The sequence below is a fragment of the Halictus rubicundus genome, chromosome 1 (genome assembly GCF_050948215.1).
Source record: "Halictus rubicundus isolate RS-2024b chromosome 1, iyHalRubi1_principal, whole genome shotgun sequence".
NCBI classification, from domain to species: Eukaryota; Metazoa; Arthropoda; class Insecta; order Hymenoptera; family Halictidae; genus Halictus; species Halictus rubicundus.
The window spans coordinates 14902732-14926212 of record NC_135149.1 but is presented as its reverse complement, the minus strand read 5'-3'; the positions used below and the strand labels follow the sequence as shown (position 1 = coordinate 14926212).

At 39.3% G+C, this 23481-nt stretch overlaps 2 protein-coding genes and 1 long non-coding RNA gene across 5 annotated transcripts in view; 1 reads left to right on the top strand and 2 right to left on the bottom strand.

The window, feature by feature from the left end:
* Nucleotides 1–10152, bottom strand: part of LOC143354838 (uncharacterized) — a 453699-nt gene extending 443547 nt beyond the window's left edge. Inside the window, exon 1 of the mRNA XM_076789208.1 lies at nucleotides 10141–10152. The gene's annotated coding sequence lies outside the window, so the exon portion shown is untranslated. The remainder of the gene's footprint in view (nucleotides 1–10140) is intronic.
* The window catches only part of LOC143354886 (uncharacterized), a 199089-nt gene that overhangs the window by 68258 nt on the left and 107350 nt on the right, over nucleotides 1–23481 (top strand). The gene's annotated exons all lie outside the window — the stretch shown is intronic.
* Nucleotides 1–23481, bottom strand: part of Alpha-catr (alpha-catenin related) — a 119679-nt gene that overhangs the window by 76905 nt on the left and 19293 nt on the right. The window contains exon 1 of one of the 3 annotated variants that reach the window (XM_076788780.1): nucleotides 2090–2555. The exons of the other annotated variants lie outside the window; for them this stretch is intronic. Coding sequence (XP_076644895.1) covers nucleotides 2090–2155 — 66 coding nt within the window. The 5' untranslated portion in view covers nucleotides 2156–2555. Of the gene's footprint in view, nucleotides 1–2089; nucleotides 2556–23481 lie in introns of those variants that run through there. 3 annotated transcript variants of the gene reach the window in all.

Below are 23481 nucleotides of genomic sequence, written 5' to 3'. Positions count from 1 at the left end.
TCGTTTGCGATTGGCCAGCACGTCCGACTATCATTGACTATTTCTACTTGCGTTGCTGACAACGGCACGGTAATATTTGCGTAGCATTGATTTCGCCAGCTCGCATGTATACAGTTATTGGTCGTTATCGGATCGTTGTGGAAAACAAATAGTGTCGTATCAGTGTCAATGTTTATAACCATTAACAGAAGTGGACGTTATCAACAATGAACGGACACGAGTTAAATGGTTCTCAAGTGCACGCGTACCCGACGAACTTTCAAAGTCGATCACTTGAACGCGAAGCGTTTTATAAAAAAAAAAAAAGAAAAACTTTAATTCATACTACTCACTCCCTCGCGCAGAATTATTTCCAAACTAAAGTTGAATTTCAGCTCTGGCCGCCGATTGAATTATTAATAGCGGGCAGACAATGCCGAGATACTTTTATATAATTCATGCGATAAATAGCTCGAGAACAATAACATTTATCAATTATTTCCCTCATCAACGTGACCAAACAGACGCAGCTAATTTTCACTTTGTTTAGTTATTTCCAGACTGTTGTGTCAACAAATGTCGGAGGGCTGCGAGGGCTGCTATTGTGTTCATTTCGGTAGGGCGCATTCTCACTTGGTTAATTCTCACTTGGAGCGGTTATTAACAGATTGTTGTGTCAACAAATGTTTTCTTTTCTCGCATTTATCGTTTTTTTTTTTTGTTGAGACTCATCAGAAAAATAGTGTCAATACAAAATTTACACTCCCATCGACCAATTTATGTTCTTCGTAGCTGTAGGAAAACGTTATTAGCACAGACTCATTTTTCATGTATGGAAGTTCGTGGAAACATTATTACTTCGTTCATACCGTATTTATCACCTGCTATCGGGAAACTATTTTAATCTCCTCCTCGCCATTGAATTTCGAGTACTTAACATTTTCCAGCGTTAGCATTATTTCCGCGAAAGACAGTCGATTAGCCGGCTCCATTTTAACGGATCGTTCCGCGTATATCAATCGGATTAACTGGCTAATTAAGCGGGAGTTTGCAGCGACTTTAAGATATTCAACAGCTGCTCGTGCCTGGTAGTCGCACTATTTACAATTTCTTTATTATTAACAATGTATAATGGATACTTTATTATTTTTCAACGTAACAATTATTTGCACACTCTCAATAAAAAAAATCATGTTACTTCACAGGTAAGAGCTGAATACGAATATTTTTTTTTTTTTTGTTTACCAACATCCTGTACAGCCCACCTTTATTTCGAATAATTAGACTGCGGATCTTTATGCAAAGTAAAAATTGTCAGCATAGATCACAATAAATAGAAACCGAGTAGAATGTTATTTCTTCGCTTGCTAATTTTAATGGATGAGAAATAGTATATTGACATTTTTTAAATTTTCCTGCAATCTCCGCAAGATCCGCAGTCTACTTTCAACAGTATTTTCGACACAGATTTATATCGTCTTTCCGGCATAAGTTAACCGTTTCAGACGATCAATCGTATTTTTAAAATAAAATGCTGTACCGTAAATAATTAAATGGACCACAACTGGATTTCTGCCGAATATCTTTATAGGGTAAGAGACCCCATTACTATGGGGGTACCAATTACTGTTCCTATATTAATTACATTTATTTTTAAAGTATAATGAATATTGAAAAGGGTATATATAACATCTATATTAACTAATTTTAAAGAAAAAATTTAATATCTCTTTTTTACTATTCATTATGCTTTAAAAAGAAGTATAATTAATATACGCACAGTAATTGGTACCCCCGCAGTAATTGGGTCCCTTAACCTAGCAAGTATCCATGGAAAAATACGAGGAATTTTAGATAGCACACACATGCTATCTCCGCGACTGGGAGTGTATAGAAAACGGCGGAATCTGTTCGCCTTTCGTTGGTGGGAGCTCGAGCAAAGTGTCGCGGGCATAAACGCGACAAAGTCGGCGCACAATGCGGCTGGTCCGTTCCAATCTGCCCGGGAAAGAAATTCGGTTTCGACCCGTGAGACTGTTCCCCCAGTCTCCTGCGAAGAGATTAGAGGGCGAAAGATAAAAGTAAGGCGTGATACTATCGTTAGACATACCTGATGGTCGGGAACCATGCCACAGTCGTACATGTCTCTGTCTCGTCGGTAGAATGCGGCAGGCATATAGACAGCGGAGCGACAATCAACTCAAATCGAAATCTTCTCTCTTCTCTTCCTTCTCTCTACTATCAATTATCTTTTAATATCTACGTTGTATATATATATGTATTTATATATATATAATATATCTCTCTCTCTGTCTATATTACTATTTAAAACTTTGGTATTATTGTGCCTGTCGAGATTTGTCAGTAGCTCTCCTCAACGAATCTCCTCTTCTTCTCTATCTCACACGCATACACGCTCTCGCACTCTCTCTCTCTCTCTCTCTCACACCCTCTATAACTTTGCGAGTATGATCAAAATATACTATGAATCGTCAACATCGTTTAGATATGTGTGCCTCTTATATAGAAATAATTTAATCCTTTCTCTCTCTCTCTCTCACTCTCTCTCTCTCTTTTCCTCTGGGTGCAAGTGATCTCGTTCGTTAACAAGTGTGCTCTTTCTTTCTCTCTCCGTCTTTGATCAATTAGAAATTGCAATTCCTCAACTCCGCCTCCGGTGTTTGAACCGCGAGCAATCGAAGGGGTCCAGGTTCGGGGGAACGAAGACTGAACAAAAATAGACGCTCCTATATATTCTATATATCTGAAGGAAGATCACTGTTCCAGGCTGCCGCCACAGGCTCGGCGAAACTTGTCTCTGTTGGTGCAACGAACCCGGCCTCTGAAAAGCTCGTCGTCGCCCTTCGGAACAGGGTTCCACGACCCTCGGGCAGACGGATCAGGCTAACTTTCCGCCGGCGATTCCGCTTGCGTGCGAACGCTTCGCACACGAGACGAAGCCAGGTGAACGCAAACCGGGTTAGCAGAGTTTGTCAGGCAACAGAGCGGCGAGGCTCGCGTCTCCTGTATGTCATACTACCGAGAGCGTTGTCAACGATATCGGCCCCGGATCCACCGTTTCCTCGCACTCGATCCAAGTGTCACTGATCACCCTTTCTCCACCGTCATCGACCGTCTCCGTCAGCGATCCTCCGAGCAGCTCAGCGTGGAAGGACTCCCGCGATGTTCGAGACTGCCGAGATGATCCGTTTCCGCGCGAGAGGGTTACGGACGCTCTGGATCTAATCTCTTCCACTCGGCCGGGCAGTTAGGCACGCGAAGGCTGACTCGACAGACGTGTCCCGATTCCTCAGGGTGCACAGTCCGGGCCGGTTCGCTCTCCGTGACTGTGACACGCGATGGACGAGGTGAAGAGAGGGTACGATGAAGAAAACGACGACGACGACGACGACGACGACGACGACGATGAAGATGATGATGACGACGACGACGATGACCACTCGTTGCGTGTGTGCGGCTCGCTCTCTCGCGTACGCGTCTGCACAGTGTGAGTAGACATGTGGGTGCCTGTGCGTGAGTGTGTTTGTACGTGTTGTGCCCGCGTACTTCTTTGTTGTACCACCTAGATCTTCATCCGTGCGAGCAGGTCCTCGTGTGTACGCGTATGCACGCGGCGGACATGTACGTGCATAGAGAGATAAGACGGTGTTTCAGGTGTACGTATCATACGAAGATCATAGAAGATGTGTGCCTGTGACGGGCTCTCATCTGTGTCTCTGCACACGCGTTTACGTGATCCGTCTCTCTGTCTCTGTGTTGCGAGATTGTGTGTGGCTGTGTGTGGTCGAGTGTGTCTGGCTGTGTGTGTCTGTGTGTGTCCGTGTCTGTGTCTGGTGGGCTGCGAGGGCGACAGAGCGCGTGTCGCTTCGAGAAACAGGTACCGGCCTGTCGAGTGCCTAGGGGAAGACTGGACTCGAAACCGACTCGCTGCCAGGACCACGGGAACGAGGGTGTTCTCTCCCCCTTTCGTTCCCTCTCTGTGCCCTCTATCTATATATGCCAGCCCCCTCTATCCCCGACGATCTTTCTCTCCGCCCTCCGTGCGCCCTCGCCGTTTCCTCTCTTCGTTACTGGCGCGCTTCCTCTCTCGGTCCCTGCGTGAAACGTCGGAGCACAGGCGCGCTGACTCTCTCCACCAACCGACAATCAATACGCCGGCAGGCCCGTACTTTCGCCCGCGAAATCGCAATTTTCACAATTCCTTCCCTTCTTCGCGCGACTCTATCCCCCCCTCGTTCGCCGGTCCCTCTTTTCCTTCTTCCTCTCTTTCCCCCTAAACCACACACAGACCCCCATCGCCGTCCCACGCCGTCCTTCTCCACGGCCGCTGATCTACCGACGCACACTCGCGCAAAATCGTCAAAACGCGGGAAAAACTCGGGCTTTTCAACTTCGTTCGATATCGATGTTAACCGCCGTCACCGTCTCGATTTACGGTCCGCCTCGGCACGGCTGTCTTCGAAGATGTTCTTCGCCATAGTTTTTCGTGTGCTCGCTAATGTCGTTTGATCTCTCCCGACCCTCGATGGCGGACAAACGTGCCACAAGCCGACGGTTCTCCGAAAGGTACCGGCGACTGGTCAACTCGTGCGTTCAAAGCCCGTCAAACTTCGAGCGACCTCGCGATACCTGGAGGAAACCTGCTCCGCGCCATTGTCAAACTTGTAACCCAGCGTGCCTCACCCTCTCTTTAACCTTTAGAGGGGGTGGCTGCTGCAGCGGCCACGGATAAACTTCGGAATTTTTGCGTAACACGTTGATCGTATACCGGGTGAACCACGAATCGTGACCGGTAGAGATTACTCTGTTATTAGCAGTACGATCGAGAATGTTTTTATCAGGTTTTACGTGATTATAGCAGATTTTTTGTCAAATGCTTTTTTCATGACATTTCAAGGCCACCTTCACATTTTTACAAATATACCTACAATTTTTTTTACGACTATCTGTTAGAGGATTTCAAGACGAACCCGGTCAGTATCATGATGTAACTTTCACCTTATTTCAGGCGATGTTCAAAATGGTGACCGTCAGATGTAACGACGAATGCAGGCGAATAAAAGAGTGTTTAGCACTTTCTATGACCTCTGCACTGATAGTTGGAGGACTGCTAATAACAGAGTAATCTCTACGGGTCACGATTTGTGGTGCACTCTGTATATACATTTTTGAAAGAAACCACCTTCCAAAGAAAGCTGGTCTTTCGACTGGTATTTAGTACATCACTCGGCACACCGGGAGCAAACGGCCAAAGTCTAAAGAATTGAAAGATTCACATTTCAACGGAACAATAGCGTAGTACAGACTGTAAATCTTTGTTGAAACCTACTTTTACAATGAAGATACGCCTATGGAGAAATTCCATAGTGTGCACGCTTGCCGAACAAAATCGCAATTTTCACAATTCCGTCCATCTCCCATTCGCCAATTCCTCTTTTTCCCTTAAACCCACATCCGTATCGCCATTCCACGTCGTCCTCTACTGTCGCTGATCCCGACAGGCGTCCACGGCAGATTTTCCCGGTCGAACATTTTCCACGGCCTAGGGAATTCTTGGTTTTTTTCCCCACCCCCACCCCCCTACTATTTGAGCTGACTCGGCCGAAAAAGCGCGGGAGTTTCTTGCTAACCGCCCCGGCGCAGCGGTAACAGGAACGCTCCACCGTGCGGTTCCCTGGCTTTTGTTACCGGACCGACAATGGACGACCGGTTGACCGTAATTTTCGCCGATGCTAATTCCGACTGTCTTTTATATTCTTCGATTCGGACCGCTCGATGCGCCGTCGAGTTCGAGGATTCCGGGGATCATCCGTTTCGCGGGTTCAATTCAGTGCTTTGACACTTCGAGGGTCTCGATGGACGTTTCTTTTTCAGAGAGAAACAGAAACTTTATGGTTGAATCTCAAGGTTATTAGCGACTACAGTAGACTGGATACAAGGCGTTCCATTTTGAAGTAAAAAATATTTCAAATGGAACTCTGTTTCGAGATAGACATCTCACAGTGGTAAAACATCTTCTCTAGGTGGACGTGTTTCCGAGATTTCAAGCTACATTTTGAACGACACTAATTGACCTCGAATGACCTTGGAAGACGAAAGCGTTATAGGTCAATGAATTCGTCTCGGGATAGACTACACTCTTACCTAAATCAAAATATACAGTTCCTCAAAACAGAGGTTACCTTGAAATTTCGAAAGCTCCTCCACCTAGAAGAGATTTATGAGTTTCAGTGCTTCGTGGATCTCGTGTTACTTTCATTGACCTTGTAAGATTCTTGTAAACGCCGATTTATAAGTCTGTTAACGATTCTCAGCATCGAACAAAATGTTTATAATTATGTTAAAGCGATTCATGTGTATTACTTTATTCCGGAGCGTATGTTACGGTGTTCAATGTCTTGGAGAACTTTGTACCGAAAATGTGACGAAGATGCGATAATAAAATGTAATAAAATTTTTTATCTAATTGCTCCGTTACACCTGTTCACCGATTGTTAATAGCCGCATGTTCGCAAAACGAAATCTGTTGAACACTCTGTGTACAACAGATGTTTACATGAGACGAGATTTGAGCGTCCGCCAATATTCATCAGGTGCAAACGATAACACACCAAGCTCACAGTTTGCTCCTAACTTCCCAGCCAAAAATTCAATTATTCACGTGATCAAGTACTGTACGACTTTTTCCTGTTTATCGAACCGAAACTTCTGCCACAGGCACGTTGCTTCGAGTCCATAATACAAACTTCGCTAGATGGGAAAAAAACTCATTTTGAAAATTGAATTCCTATAATGGTATGAAGATTGAGGTAACGTTTGCACAGGTATATTGCTAATTATGGAGATTGAAGAATATTCCTAATAAACGCAATATTCAAACGACTTGTCTTTTATCGAATTGCCTTGAAATTTTTTTATCATAATAAAAATAAGGAATGAAGATACTTGAAGCGTGTGAGATCACAAAATAATAGTAATCAAAACGTTGCATTTTTTTTTTTTTTTTTGTTCAGGTTGCCACATTTGTGAGATACTTCGTCCACGTAAAAATTTAATTATGTATCGATTGTACGCATTACTGAACAATATTTCAGTTTGTAATCAGCTGCATATTGACTTTTGTTAATATTTTTGTTTTTCCGCAGTTAATACAGGTATAGTTTGTAACAAAAAAGAATTTGAGATTTTTCATAACTGACGTTTACATCAAATTGTTTTGTACTGCGACGTACATTCCGCTCAGTAATATTGCTGACAATAAAAATAACGAATGTCGGACTCGTATATTAAACACCTCGTTCTCGATAGAATGCGTAGTTGACGAATGTTTCGATATTAAACATCGATGTTTCGATGTTTTCTCGAAAATGAAATGTCACGCGCAAAAATTTCGCTGGGTATCTCCGATCTATTTTTGCAGAAAATTTACCGTTTCCCGGTTTACACAGGAGTATTTGATTATTGAGAAATTAATGCGTTCAAAATGCGAAATTACTTCTGCGTTGTAACTGAAATATTTCCTGACTACCGAAAATTCGCTTGTACGTTGCTCGACCTAATTAACGTGTCTATTTAAAATCAAAAGATTATATCTACATTGTTCATATTATATCACGCTATAATTTATCCTGACTACCGCCTATTTAAAATCAAAATATTATACCTACATTGTTTACATGATGTTACGTTGTCATTTAGCTAATATATTTACAACAATGGTACAACATCAGTACACTGATTTCTCTGTATATGTCGTCAAGTTCTGGATGATAAATGTCGCGGAATTATCCCCGCTACCCCGCGGGTATACCACGAGGCAGTGGGGATAGTTCTGAGACTTTTATCGGCTAGATATTTGGGACATATATCGAGTAAAGACTGTATTTTCTCTCTCGAGTTCTACTAACTAATTATTTATCTATTCACGCGTCACTATATCTTGATACAACAATAAACTCTACAGAACAGTGTGTTTATTATTATGGCCAATTTCGCCAGTAAAACTGACACTTATAATCCTCAAAAATATCTTGTTTGATAACAAGGTAATATACATGGATGCAGTAAATTACAATCAACCGAGATTGCGCAAAAGCGTACCGTAAATCACAGAAAACCTTGATCCTTGTTTGCCGAACGTGCTCGTAAATCTCCGAATAAACTTCTGCGCAGTCGATGGATAATCGCGGATAAAAATTCGATTATTCAACCATTAAGAACACTCTGCACCATCGACTTCAGGAGTCGAGACCACGAAAAACAGTTGGCTCACGTCGACATGCACTTTTTGCTAGACAGATACTTCTGAACAACTGGCGAATCATCATGTGGAAATATGCGATGTAACCATATATTCTGGACAAAAACAAGCATAAATTATTCCTTAAGTATATTCGGAATTGGTCTTAAATTCCTAACGAATCAGGCAACATTGAATGTTTCTTTAAGAAGATGATATTTGTTATGGAAATTTATTGCTAATATTTGTTATGGATATTATCATGTCCATGTATTGATCGCTTTCTTATTTTTCATGAGTGGAAAGCAATCGTCTTTGTGGAAGAAGGATAATGTTAAATATTTTAGCATAATTCAAGAATTAATGCTCTGAAGACAATAGATTCGTTTCAATAGATTTTTTTTATAATGTATTATATATAATAATATAATAGAGTCTTTAATCGAGAAGGATTTGTGAAAATACACCTTGAATTTGAATAAACCATTTCATAAGAATGCTTAGTAACATCTTTTAGTACTTTTAGTAATCTTTTCTCACTTGTTGCAACAAACGAGTTGTAATTGTAGAAAGCAAATGGAATGAAGAAAATGTATGCAGCAGTCTCTCATTACAACAAGAAAAACACGCATTGCGTAATGTAGGGCAAAAAAGAAGAATTTCAAGCGAATACTAACAACCCTTAATTGAAAGGGAGCAAAAGGAGCAGCAAAAATTTTTCCTCACAATGCGCAAGATTCCCATTTAAACCCAGAGATAGAAAGGAAAATTTCTGCTCAGAATTCTTGTGAAATTGTATTCAAACTGCTATTCTGGCAAATGATTTGGTCGATTATCTTTACCTCTGCTTTTACAGATATTTTTTCAAAAATCGAGGTAAGGAATACATTAATTCTGTCAACACTAAAATTTCATATAGTAAAAGTTAAAAATATTACGCTATTACTGCAGTATTAGAAACTTACGCGTAAATGCAAAAAACAATCGAGCCGTTATTGTGAATATTTTTCACAAATTGAATTTGTATCTAAAACGAAATTGTTGAAGAAGTTTTCGTTTGGGATAAAATTTTAGCGTGATCGTGCCGATAAATCGAAAGTAGTTTTTAGAATAAACAATCTAGGGAAATCGAACGACCGAAGGACGCTGATTCGTGGATTTGTGTAGACAGTAGAAAAGGACAGTGTGTGATCAGACGCAGTAGTATCGGTACGCAAATACCGTCGCCAAATAAAGAAATTCCCATCGCCATAGGGGAACAGAACGGTGCGTCCTTTCCAAACAAAAGCAGAAAGCAGCTGTTCAGTCAAACCAGAAGAACAATTTTGTAGAAAGGAACCACACGCGTGGAGCTTCAAACGTGGAAAAAAGCAGAACTCGAAAAAGTGACGAGAGTAAAACGATTTGCGGAAAGCGGCCGTCGCCGAACAGAAAACGTGACTGTTGTACATATTTGCAGCAGCCGCGCTGTTCGAGGGGTCTTTGGTGTCGCGACATATGGAAAAAGTGGCAGACACTTCATGCACACATGCATATTGACCTCCCTGGTAGCGACATTCTGCAACTCTTCTCCGAATAATTCGTCGACGATCTACCATCGCTTCATTAAATCTAGAAATACAGTGAATTCTCGATATATGTCAACAACACAGGTCTTGTCGGCGTCATGTATCGTGCAGGAGACATTCCCGAGTCGTGTTATGTTTACACTTCTCGGCGTCCGAGGCCTCTCGAACCAGCGGTAGTGGGGATAATTCCGCGACGTTTATCATCCAGGCCTTGACGACATATATAAAGAAATCACTGTATTTGTCTTTCAAGCACGGCGCTCCTCGAGTACGTTTGTTGAAAAATATTCGTCGCCTAGCGCGTTTCAATAAAGTCATTGGACTAGGCCAAACTTATTAAGAAAATTATTTTTATTTATAAAATTGTTCTTGGAACACATCGAAGCAAATTCATCAGCTTCGCACGTGATCATTTTCGCTAACAATGAATCGAAAAATAACATCGCTCCGTTCGCAAATCACGACACGAAATTCCAACCATGGTAGCGAATGATTGAAACAAACTTGAAAATGCGGCGAACTGCCTTTAAAACTGCCTGATTCATTCGAGGTCAAATAAAATCTCGAAGCACGTAGGCAAAAAGTTTCTTTTCTTCCGCGGGAGAAAAAAGACTCGAAGAATAGATTCGCGGCAAAACGTTTCGACGGATCATCTGTCGCAAAAAGCACGAAAATCGGCTTTTTCCCAGCAGGAGGGGGTGTGCGATCTATCTGTATGAAGTAGATATGTAGTAGAGTATATGCACTTTATACGAGAGGCTGTGAGAAGTATATACATATCTTAAACCGAACCGCCGAAATCGCCTTTCAAGAAATCTATATGCAATAGGTTTCGTATACATATATTTAATGCGGCACATGAGACAATGCATCACATTCCACGGACTATTGCCTCCCTGTTTTTCGTTCGCCGACAGAAAGGTGATGGCGTGATGTGCGGAATTCAATATTGAACTCTGTCGCACGAATCTGCACTGTTCGACGAAAATATAATACAGCTGCTTCTTATATTTTTATGTTCTATATATTCTATATCGATGAAATTCCATAATTCAATACATATCCGACTGTATTGATTCGTTCGACCAATTGATTGACACTGAAACTATCGAACAGGTCATAAGGATTCATTTTAGATTTTTCATTTCACTAGTACTGGAAATTGCGAAAGCACTGTTGCAGAAAATTATCAATTGCGGTTGCATTCGACGAATGTCTCCTCTGAGGCACCAGTAAAAATTACTGTACAATTATTTATAATATGTATCCAATACAGTAATGGCTGACTGTGCAAGTGTGGTATAGTAAAGTCTTGGAACTAAGCCCAATCCTCCGTGCTGTGACATAGATCGTGTAGGGCTACTATTGTCTTGTGACAGCGTCGACAATTACACCACGAAATACAGTTGAAATTATATCGTATTTAGTGCCGTTTTGATCAGAAAAATGACACAAATAAGTTGGCGAAAGTCCCATAAAAAAAATAATGGAAATTAAAGAAGTTTTGTGGTTGGATTAGTAGTGGTTCACACCGATATACCCGACCCGATTATGCGGCATACTTTATACTGCTCGGCGACCGAGGCAGCTCGAGCTTCTCACACCCTCGCGGGGTATGCCCCCCAGTAGAGGGGATAGGCGAACTGACTAAGATCGTGTAGCTCCGTTCGGCTTTGATCAAAACTTTACTGTACATTCCAAGGAGCAAAATGAGAAATGTCCGAAATCTCGTGTCAAAATAAAAGAAAAAAGGGTTAAAGAATCGAATTGTTGGTTGTGTTCTAGCGTTAATAATAGTCATTTATGTCTTGCCAATTCATGAATGTTAACAACGGATAAGATAATTTTTGGGAAATATAAGAAAGAATAGAAAGATGAACAGTAAATGTACGTAAATGTATGTAAAGTAATGAGCTTAAATATCGCAGATTGCAAGATCATAGCATTATTTTTAATTTTGCTAGAATTGTGTTGTTTAAATATGGATAAAATGTTTGTTTAAATTAAGTTCTTTAATGTTTTTTTTTTTTTACGTTTATGTTCAGACATCAACAAGAGGCGACAAAGAGTACCTCGTCGTTTTTGGACAAAGCTTTAAAGACAATTCTTTGCGTGAAAAGCGTGTTTTTTCCAGAGAACTACAGGTCATTATGGAAAGTACAACAGTCTTTTATGCTCTCTGGAATATATTGATCTCCTGAGGGTGATCCACCCCATCTGTAGTAAACTGAAACCGAAGGATCATTGAGGTTCACGGCATTTTAAGACCGCAGATAAAGCATTCTATTTCGCCCCGCATTGATTTCGAAGGCTCTGCCTGGCTCGCCGCGAATAGGCTCAATTTTTACAGGTTTCTTTCATCTTGCACGAGGATCCGTCAGAGGCTCGCCGAATCTATACAAAAAGAATGTAAACCTCTCGCGATTGAATCTTTCTCCTTTGCCACTGAATTCCGCCTGGAATCCCATTAAAATTAACGAAATTTCTCTGTGACAAATTTTCGTCGAAGTACGCGAGGAAATTTCTCACTATGGAAATGGATTTGGTTTGTCATAAATGTCGTGAAATGTACAGTCCAATTAGAACGAATGAAAATTCACCGTTGAACGACCCGAGCTTGAATTAAAGCTAGTAATAAGTTATGACATATATATATATACCTTATCTTTGCGGGGCATTACTTGTTTTGATAGCAAAACGGACGAAGCTTATGCGGTATTAAAACAGATTCCAGAGCGAGATAGGAATTAATTTGCTCGCGTACAGCCGAGGTTGAACATTGATGCTAAACTGGAGATTATAAAGTTTCTTTAAGCCACTGCTAATTAACAAATAATTAAACATTATCTACAGCTGAAACTATTTTCGAACTGTTATCTACAGTAGTATCTCGGTATGTGTGAAAACTTCATGAACGAAATATTCCTTATGTACAGACATAATTTCTTGACGTAATACAATAATCAAACTTTCTTGTTTCTAGTCATTTCTTCATGAAACTTTTATCAATATATTCTTGACATTTTTCTGATTAAAACGAGTCCACACACGGTACAAATTAATTCACGATATAGTAAAACCTGGATTATCCGTACCGATAATATCTCAAATCTCCATTGTGCATCTTCCATTGTTTAGTACAGAACGAAATTTTTTCTGGTCTGTAAAAATGATTTTCCAGCGAAAGATATTAATGGTTTTGTTGTTTCAATTGGTATTGGTTCGGATAATCGAGATTCTACAGTATCGTGAATCAAATGGTGTCGTGTTTGGAGTCATTTCAATCAGAAAAATATGACGAACGCGTTGACAATAGTTTTATAACTGTAGCTCTTTTATTCCAGAAAGTAATATTATTAAACATCATCGAGCTACGCAATTGGCACTGACGAAGCTGGTCTTTAAACTCTCCAAAAAAATAATTCACCCAAAATTGTCATGTTTGGTATCATTTTAATCAGAAAAACGCCATAAAGATGTTGGCAAAAGTTACATAAAAAACTAATTAACAACAGAAAAGTTATGTTATTAGATTAGTAAGTGAGGCTCAAATCGTTCTTCAATTCGTCGGAGATTAGATTGGGAGATCCGCAGCTAAAAGAACCAGCAGACACAATTCCCTTTTAACGAAGGAGTTGAATCGAATTTAATTCTCCCCGGGCCGAGTAGAACAACGCGTTTAGGTTACGCTCGTAAAAGCGTCCCGTTTTTCCTACGTTACATTTTTTTTTCCTCCGCGGTGTGTAAGCAGTTAAATCCCGGGTTACACGAGAGTTTCCTTTTTTTTTATGGAGCCGTTACAACCATCGGAGACGTGTCAAACACAGTCGCAGCTTTACGCGCCATTAGTAAAATAATTTGCAATGAGTTACGATTGAACGCGCGCGCGCGCCCTCGCCTTCGAATCGGCCTTTAATGGGCCATTCGTTCGCAGGAGGAGAATGTTCGATTTAATCCTTCCCCGAGAGCGTTCGCTCGTTCGTTCGCTGTTTGCTCCGGCATTTTCTCTCAGGCCGCTTTTCCATTTTTTTTTTTTTTTTTTTGTTTAATCTCCGGTTGCAGTCAACGAAATTTTCATCGACACCGCGAAAAAGGACCGTGTCGCATAATTCAAGACGATGATGTCCGGATACTCCTATTGGAATGTCCATTCTACTTTTTATTGATCTGACGGGGCGTCGATGAAGAAAAACAACGACCAAGACCAAAAAGGTTAAACGGTTATGGATATCGCCGTGGCGTAATGTTCGTACCCATTGGCACGATCGGAAATAGGCGAACCAGCAGCCTATTAGCAGCCGTAAAATTGAATCGGTGATGAACTCCTCGATTTTTCACTCTCCACGAACGTTTCACTCTCTCGGAACGCGGGAAGGAAACAATTACCGAAGACGCAGAAACGGCGAGCACTCCTTACAGATTGGATTCCGTCAGGCAATCGTTACAGAGTAAATAATGAAAGCGTTATTTATTCACGCAATTTGCTTTCGACAATTGTTTCGTCAAGTTGAGAATCCGGGTTCGAAAGAGTCGCGGAACAGTTCGTTCTATCTTAAACACGAGCCGTGGAACATTTTTGCGAGACGTTCTCGTGTCGTAAGTTCTGATGAGAATAGACCAAACAAGTTCCGCAAAGTAGAAGTTTCAGTTTGCACAAAGTAGAAGTTTCAGTTTATGAAATATGCAAATGTCAATTTTTCATAACCACCGTAGGAAATGCGGAAGAATTAACCAAGGCAGCCAAGGTCAAACTTCTCTAATTAAATAATGCAATGATTTCGATAAAATTGTTGTTTTTATATAGTGAATAATAGAAGTTATTGAATAATAGAATGAAGATATTATTGGGATTATAATGTATAATGTAAAAGTTGACACCTGCGTCTTTTTTACAAAATACAGTGACTTCTCTATATATGTCGCCAAGGCCAGGATGATAAACGTCGCGGAATTATCCCCACTACCGCGTGGTATACCCCGTAAGGGGCCGCGAAGCACGAGAGAACTCGAACGCCGAGGAGTGCAAACATAACACGGCTGAGGCATGTCTACTGGACGATACACATTCAATTCGATTCAATTCGATTATTTTTTATGCGTGTGCTTCAAAAGATTCCATGTTACTTAGGCTGAGCAAACAATCGAAAATGTCAACAGAATCGCAGAACGAATATTATTATACTATTGTTCTTTCAACACCAATTCAATATTTCCTGAAGTAATTTAATATTCATTACTAACAGTCGTCGGAATTTGATAATAAATGAGGAATTTTAACATTCAATGTAAATACTTTGACACAACCTTAAAGTCACGTCGATATTGATTTTTGTTGGCTGCAGCGTCATATTGGACGATACAAGATCGTAATCACAACGAAGCAACGTTTAGTGTACCAAAAATGTTTATAATCTACTTCCACCAAACGCTTTTCTCTAAACCATATAAAACATTTCGTACAAATAAAATTATCATTCATTGTTTCTAATACCGGCAAAAATTGTTTATAAATTCATTATACTATACGAAACACCTCTTTAGAGTGATGTATCAATTTCGAAATTAATAGGTAGTAAAAAAACCGAAAAATGTATTCACACATTTTGGTCACACTCATAGTTAGACAGTTTCGACATATTGTGATCTAGAATTGCAGACCGAACTAAACTGTGCAAGGCTAATGTATCAAGTCGTTCCACAAGTAATACGAATTTTACTTCATATTTGTCCAAGGTGAAACACAAAAACAAAACAACCACAATCATTAATCTTCTGTATGGAATTCTATAGATTGTAGAAGACGAAGAAAAAAATACATGGAATGCAGTTGTGATTAAGTTTTAGCACTGTGTCTTCCAAAAACATGAAAAATCTCGTACTATTTATGGCACCACGATTAAGTTTCCAAAAGACAACGTTCGTGTTAACATCAATTTCTTGTGCGCTTTCTCGCGGGATATTTTCCTCCGAGACGCGTTGCGTTCCGAATTTTCAAACGCATTCAAATTCCGCTCGCCGGAAAAACACAATGTTCGGAACTTCTATCATTCCGCTAAAGAAGTATCTACACAGAGATATCTGCCGGCGGGAAAGTATGCCAGCGTTCTTCCCGGCGGTGGGTCCTGGCAAACTGAAAACTCTCTGAAAGTTCTCTAACTCTAGTGTAAAACAACGTATCAGCACAGTGAATCGGAATGCAAACTGAAATCATGCTCGCCCGCGAAACAAGCTACGGAGAACACAGAAAGGAAAGGGGAACCGGAAATGGATCCGTCGGATACGGTAACAAAAGAAATTCTATATTCGATAACAAATCTCCCCCTAATCACACGCTCGCACGCACACACACACATACACAGCACGATCGACAACACCTCTACTGATCTGTGCTCGAAACAAAACTCTGTGACCGTGTGTGAATCTGTTCTTGTTGTGTTCACTATGTTTACACGGATCTATAACAACGCAATAACTTCTGCGAAAAGCACGGAACGAAATAATTCAATTAGGCAGTCTAGAACTATCTCTCTCGCTCTCTCTCTTTCTCTCTCTCTCTCTCTCTCTCTCTCTCTCTCTCTCACACACACACAAACACACACATACTCTCTTTCTCACGCTTTCTATGAACATATAACAACACCGCTCGAGTACCGCTACTGATCTATGAATCTCTAATAGTGTTACACCACATGTACGCAGCGATTACGTGTCCGTGAAACATTGTCCGCTAAAGACTTACCAACGAAGAACCCATTATACCTACGAACTGAATTGTATCGGCTGTCGAAGATGTGCCTAGAACATATCGTACAATCCGTTCAGTGAACAATCATTACCTCGTCGCGCGAATGTCTTGTTCGTTCTACTTTCTAGGGTACGGCACGACGATACCCGTCGCGTCGCAACACCATGTGAACTATGCTTTGCTTTTCGCGAACAGATTTCGGACATCCTCCAGAATTAACGCAGCCAGAAATGATACTACCGCAGCCGTACGTGGTTCCCGTGGCCCCGTGGAATAATATTTGCGGTGGAATCTCGCCTCTACTTCGCGTGCGTGTCTCGGGGAACCCGTTAAAATTACATACTTGAAGAATTTGGCTTTCCATATCTCGACGACGCTCGAGGAAGGTAGCGGACGACGTTGTGTCGCATTGTTTATCGATCTAGGCGCAGTATTCGGTGACGATCGACGCCTTATCGCATGCTCGTTTAATTCGTTTAATTCGACAAAATTGGGCTTTGCAAGTCCCCTTAAAATTACACGATTATATTTCCATGTCTCGATGTTGCTCGAAGAAATAATTATAGTTGCTATGGTTAATTTAGAAATTATTTCAATGCGGTATTCCATGATGGGTACCGCCCAGTTGTGAAAAATTCAGATGTCTCTAAATTTTATACCGTGAGTATTCCCTGCGTTGTTTTTATTATTATATCGGTATGCCGTTGTAGTTAATTTTATTTATCTGAAAAATTGAGATAAAATTTTACACTCTGAGTATTCCCTGTATTATTTTTCTTAATATTATCTGTACATCGGTATACCGTCGTAGTTCATTTTATTTAGCTGAAAAATTGAGATAAAATTTTATACCGTGAGTATACCTTGTATTAGTTTTGTATTGTCTGTGTGTGAGTTCAATATGCAATTTTTCTAAATGCAGAGAACGATATGTTCAGAGTGTTGATTATTTTTTGTTCGCAGTTTCGTAGCAAATAGTCTTCTCGGTTTGAGGAACGAAAATGATGTATTAGTTAGTGAACCTTCGCCAGAAATTTGAAATTATGCCGAGAGAAACTTTTGACGATCAAGAAATTCTTGTTCCGAGGGATTTATGTGTACCGAGTGCTCCCCATTAACTGTTGCAGTCGCATCTCGGTAAGTTGAATTTCAAAGGAAGTACTAAAACCTCCGTGTTGTAGAAGTTTCGTATTATCGAAGTTTTCCAGTAAGAGAGGTTTAACAAACGGAAATTCGACTTACAGAAGCATTGTACTCGGGTAAACACCGAATTGCAAAGGCTGGCTAAAGACAAACAAATTTAACTTTTAAAAGCGAATCGTTGATTTCGTATGAAATGAAATATTTTACAAGTGCATTAGCGAGCAAGTTACAACGAGGACTAGAGAATTGATTCGTAAATCGTTTGCAAGATGCATGTTGATACACATAATTTTGAACATTTATTATCATCATTTTTCCTTCATTAATCTTTGAACCACAGTTATTGTTTCACTATTTTCGTCGATTATTCAACTATTAAGAATTTTTTGTTCTCAACATATGGCTATAATATTATATGTATGGGTGAGACTAATCCAGTGATAACACTTTTTTCAAATCATTTTTTTAAATGATTTTTCTATGACACTTTTACCAACGTATTCGTCACGCTTTTCTGATTAATGTGACACGAAACATGACACCATTCGGATCACGTTTACTTGTTTAATACATAATACAGTGGAACCTCGATTATCCGTACCGAATCTGAATTCTACGTGCACTTTCACACATATATCGAGACATTACTGTCTTTTTCAATTTTTGATAGTGACACTTCTAAAAATCAATGGGATAGATGGAAAAAAAAACTTGATTCTTAACCAAAATTGCAATTGATTAATTGTGAAGGGAACAAAGTAAATTGCGCATATGGTAGTATTACCTTTCTGTTTTCCAGTGTGATTCCCTTGCCATAGATCTTGCCAGCAGAAACCGATGAACATTATTCCGACATCAAGGGACGATACTACCTGTCCGGTAGGCGGTACTTTTAACACTTGCCTTAAAGGTGAGAAAAACTTCTAATGTTTCACGGTGGACGTCACAGAGACGGTATCGGCTCCCTTGACGTCCCAACAATGTCGATGACGGCTACTGCTCTTAAGACCTCCAGCGAGAAAATCATTCCCTATTACTTCTCAAGGTTAAACTTTTTACCTCAGGAAACCAGAAATTTTTAATTTTCGTTTTTATCTAATCCCGTAGATTTTGGCGAGAAAACGCCGAAAATCCACGTATAACGTTTGAACTAGTGATCTACTAGGATTGAAACTTGTACTTTCGGCATTTTCTCGTCAAAATCTACGGGATTGCATAAAAAAAAGTTAAAAATTTCTGGTTTCCTGAGGTAAAGTTAAGCCCTTCTCAATTCTAAGATCCACAAGATAATCCGTATTCCTCAGGATCGGTCAATTATAATTTTATTTTTGCAGAAATTTATGGTGTACTGTGTATTCCAGTTGAGATTATTAAGTGCAAAGTTTGTGTTATTTATTCAGGGGTTAATTTTCTTTTAATTCTAATTTTTTACACCCCATATAAGAGATTTATTAATTGTAAGATACAGTGAACGCATAGAATATTATGGAGATTATTTTCGATGGCATAATGTATTTATATTATTTATAAATAATTAATAAATTCAGGAAGAAATGGCAACGAAATAATTTGTATCCCTGAGAGAGTGTGAATTAGGGAAGAAACGTTCAAAGAGATAGAAAAATTAAATAAAATGACGAAAGAAAAAAATCTTTATTTGACTCTTGCGTCTCGTAATTTTTATTTCGCGTAACGATCCGAAGTCTAATTGATCGCCGAAACTTAGACAAGAAAATAAGATCTATTCGAACTCACGAATCTTCAAACTGAAAGCTCGACCTTCAGGATTGTTGGAAATTCAAATTATATGAATCATTCGGTTCCGCGAACTTTCGGCACAAAAGTTTCTACAAGTAATGTTATTTCGCGTCTTGGAATGATTATTTCGCGAAAGACTGCACCGAAATAATTGCAAAACCCTAACCCAGATACCCGTGGAGCTGGATTTCCCTAACTGGACTGTTCGCTGCGCCTGCAGGTTTTGCACGATTCCGAAAGTTGAATTAATAATCCGCCTACGTGTGTTAGAAGGGATTCGTTAAGGCGGTAACAAGCGCGCTTTATGATTCCTTTATGCTGTTGTGACCGTTTGAGATTTAGAGGACGTTTAATTAAAAATCAGAATGCGACTGATATTTTTCAAGACCTTCTGGCATTAACCGGCACGACTACATTCTGTTTCGTCCGAGTTAATTATCCTCCCGTTTGTTTTGCCACTGCAGAAATCCCCGGTTTCGCGAAATAATCGCGTATATGCGTGTAGAAGTTTTTTCAATGATGCGAAAACTAGATTGCGGCTTTTTATGGAAAATAAAAAGTTTCTGTGTAAATTGCAGGAAATAGAAATCGAACGGAAAGTTTGTTCTTCGTTTAATAATTTGAATACAATGATTTCGCTATATATGTCGCCAAGACCTGGACGATACACGACGCTGGCAAGACCCGAATTGTTGACATATATCGTGAATTCGCTGTACCTAGATTCCAAAATTTTCTTAGTCATATTATTTTAAATTCCACATGCTCAATGTCGTTATAATAGCAATTTGAAACGTCGATGACCAATCGATGACCAATCAGCTTCCACGCGACGAATAGTACAACCGATATCGAAATGAATGAAACTAATTGAACAAAAAAACATCGGCGGCGTTCGAAAGACGAAATTGGTACAATGTACTCTCCGCTGTTCGATTGTTATCTAATTAACAGTGTCGAGCGCGCAGATTTTCCCAGAGAGCGCACCGACGGAGTTGAATGAGCGAAGAAATAAAGCGAGATTCGCACACGTACACATTATTAATGGTAGGTTGAACGTGTGAACCAGTTGCACAGATACTCGCTGATTCGTCCGCGTGGGACGCGTGAACAATCTTCTAGATCCGGACACATCAACCAACTTTTCAAAATCTTGATTTCTTTCATTTCTGTGATAATTTTCCGTCATCGGTATTCAGTTTTCCAAATAAATATAAACCTGCAAGTGTCCCTCTTATTATAGCAAATCAATAACGATAAAACCGGCCTGAAATGTGGAATTTCGAACGATATTATATGAATAATTAATATTTAAATTCCGAATCTATTATTAAGTTTAATCCGTGATTTTATACCCTCCACGGTATCTTCTGTAACTTGACAGACTCGTGAGAGTAAAAATATGATTGCTCGAATACGGTCTGGATAAGTTTCATCCATAAACATTTATATTCGCGCAAGCATCTGTGATCTAGGAAGAATTTTTCCAACGTGTACAGTGAAGTTCGCGCACAACGCCGACTTCAATATATCAATTTCATCGATGGTATTGATCTTTCACTCGGTATTCCACACCATGGAACAACGTCTCATTCGAGAGAACATGACAGCGGTCGCCGGTGAAAAATTTGTTTGGCTTACGTCCGAGATAGAACACGTGGAAAGAATACGAGGTCTTCTTTAAGCTTCACTATAGGACCTACTTTTCCGAGAACTTATCAGTCTTAATTTCTTGCTCGAACCTTTCACTTAGGGCGTTCCTTTGATGCCGTCACGGAACTTTTAGAGGGCGTAATTATTAATCAGGGAAACTTTTCGTTTAATTTTGTTACACGCTACGCTTATGCGAACGAATAATTTGTAATTACACCTGAGCTGCGAACTTTAGTTCACTTCAATAAGGAAATTATAATATTTATGCTTATGTGTTCACTTTAAAATTCATTGTGATCACTATGTCTTTAGATCTTTCATATATGCAAATTATAATCTTATAACAGAAATATTTTACTTTTATGGTTGCTTCAAAATTGATTTCGAATATTATTATTATTCTCGCAGATTTTATACTTACAAACTACGCTTTCAAAGAGTTGCATATTAATTTCATATTGCGATCTTTTAATGAAAAACAAAATAAATAAATATTTAATAAAAGTATAAAAATATATTAAATATTTTTTCAAAATAAATTGCTAAAGTTCATCTTAAATGTTCATAATCCCTTAAATATAAATATAGCAATTTTTTTGCCAAAGAGCGAAAGAAAATATATCCTGCATAACTTTGAAAGAGTTTAAAACATTTTTAATCAAAAAATTATGAAGCAGCACATCACACAGAGTTAAATATTCATATACTTTTATTGTGTAGCTGCACTTAAAGACAAATAAAAGAAACTTTACATTTCGTTTGTTCTATCATAAGCTTACTGTCCGAAGAGGCAAGCACGAGGTCTGGGTTGGGTTTGGTCAAAGGATTAAAAGGGACGTTTGCGTAGCCATGATAAACCGACATACCGAGATCCTAACTCCACCATCCGCATGCCCGAAAATGTAAATTCTAAAACCTGCAGCTGAGTGCTGGGTGCTTGACTTCCACTTTCCGCTGACTTGCCAAAATTTATGACTACCTGTTTCAAATTTTTTTATTTTCCTCGCCGATTCAAAGCTCCCCTACTAGCAATTATGGTAAGTTTATTGAAAATCGGTTATAAAAGAATGTCACTATAGATATTAGCAATCAATTTCGCCATAATTAATCGACGGTGTCTTCGAAAAATTTTTTGGAAAATGCTGCGAAGTGTCGTTAGAGTTTCCGCATTTTTGCTAATTTCGATACAGTGTCGATATGATGAGAAAGATTGTAAATAATGCAAAAATATAATTTTTTAATAGCAGTTAATACTATTGCTGAACAGCTAAAGTGATTTTTAAAAGCATGAAGCATTTAAAATGATGATTAGCGTGATACTAATTTAGTACAAATTCAATTATAGTTTTTGTCCCAAGAATGTTGAATTTCCTTAAAAGGGCTGATTATTGATGTCATTTGAACTGACTTTTTCCTTTACGGAAATGTTCTCCGTGGCTTTGTTAAGGAGTTATTAACGGAAAACACGGACCAATCAAAGCGCGGTTACAACGGACGGACTCCGGCTCGGCCAATGCCAACTCTACGCTCAAGGAGACCTGTCGCTGAGGCGGAGCCCGTCCGCTGTATCTGTGTTCTGATTGGTCCGTGTTTTTCGCGAATAACTCCTTAACAAAGCTGCGGAGAACATTTTGACAAAGGAAAAAGTTACTTCAAACGACATGTGGAATCACCCCTTTCAAGTAAATACAACATTTTTGGGACACCCTGTGGATATACATCATTCAATTGTGTAAACTTTTCTGTTTAAACATAATTTATTTAAAGAAAAATGTGTCGAATACTCTGAATGAATGAAAATATGCTATCAACAGTTCAGATAAACATGCTATCGGGGATAATAATACCCTTATTCCGTCAATTGTAAAACGACATTTATCTGTAGCCGGCTCAGGTGCAATTTATTCGATACAATTATATAATAGGATTGAAAAGCAATTAAATCCCTGTCAGATACTGTGTGTTGCATCGCATTTGTCCCGAGATACAGAGTCCAAGGGAATAATAAATAAATCAACGTCCATTTAACTAGCATTAACATTTCACAGGATTAAAACTGCAGAAAAGTATTCCGTTCAGCCAAGTTACTAATGTTTTAATAACTTATATTCTGAACTATCATGGTCATTTTACACTGCCGTCATTCTTTCAAATACTGCTGTTTAAACGAGACAAGAGTAAATTAGTGTCGTAATGATTACGCTAATATGTGGGTTGATAATCTCTAAATTGCTCCCTTTAAACAAATCCTGAATTATTAAATAAAGTAAGTAAAGGAAATAAAGTAAGTAAAGTAAATTAAATAAAGTAAAGTTCAATAAATAAATCAATTAATAAATAATTCATAAAGTAAAGAGAAGATCAATATTAATATC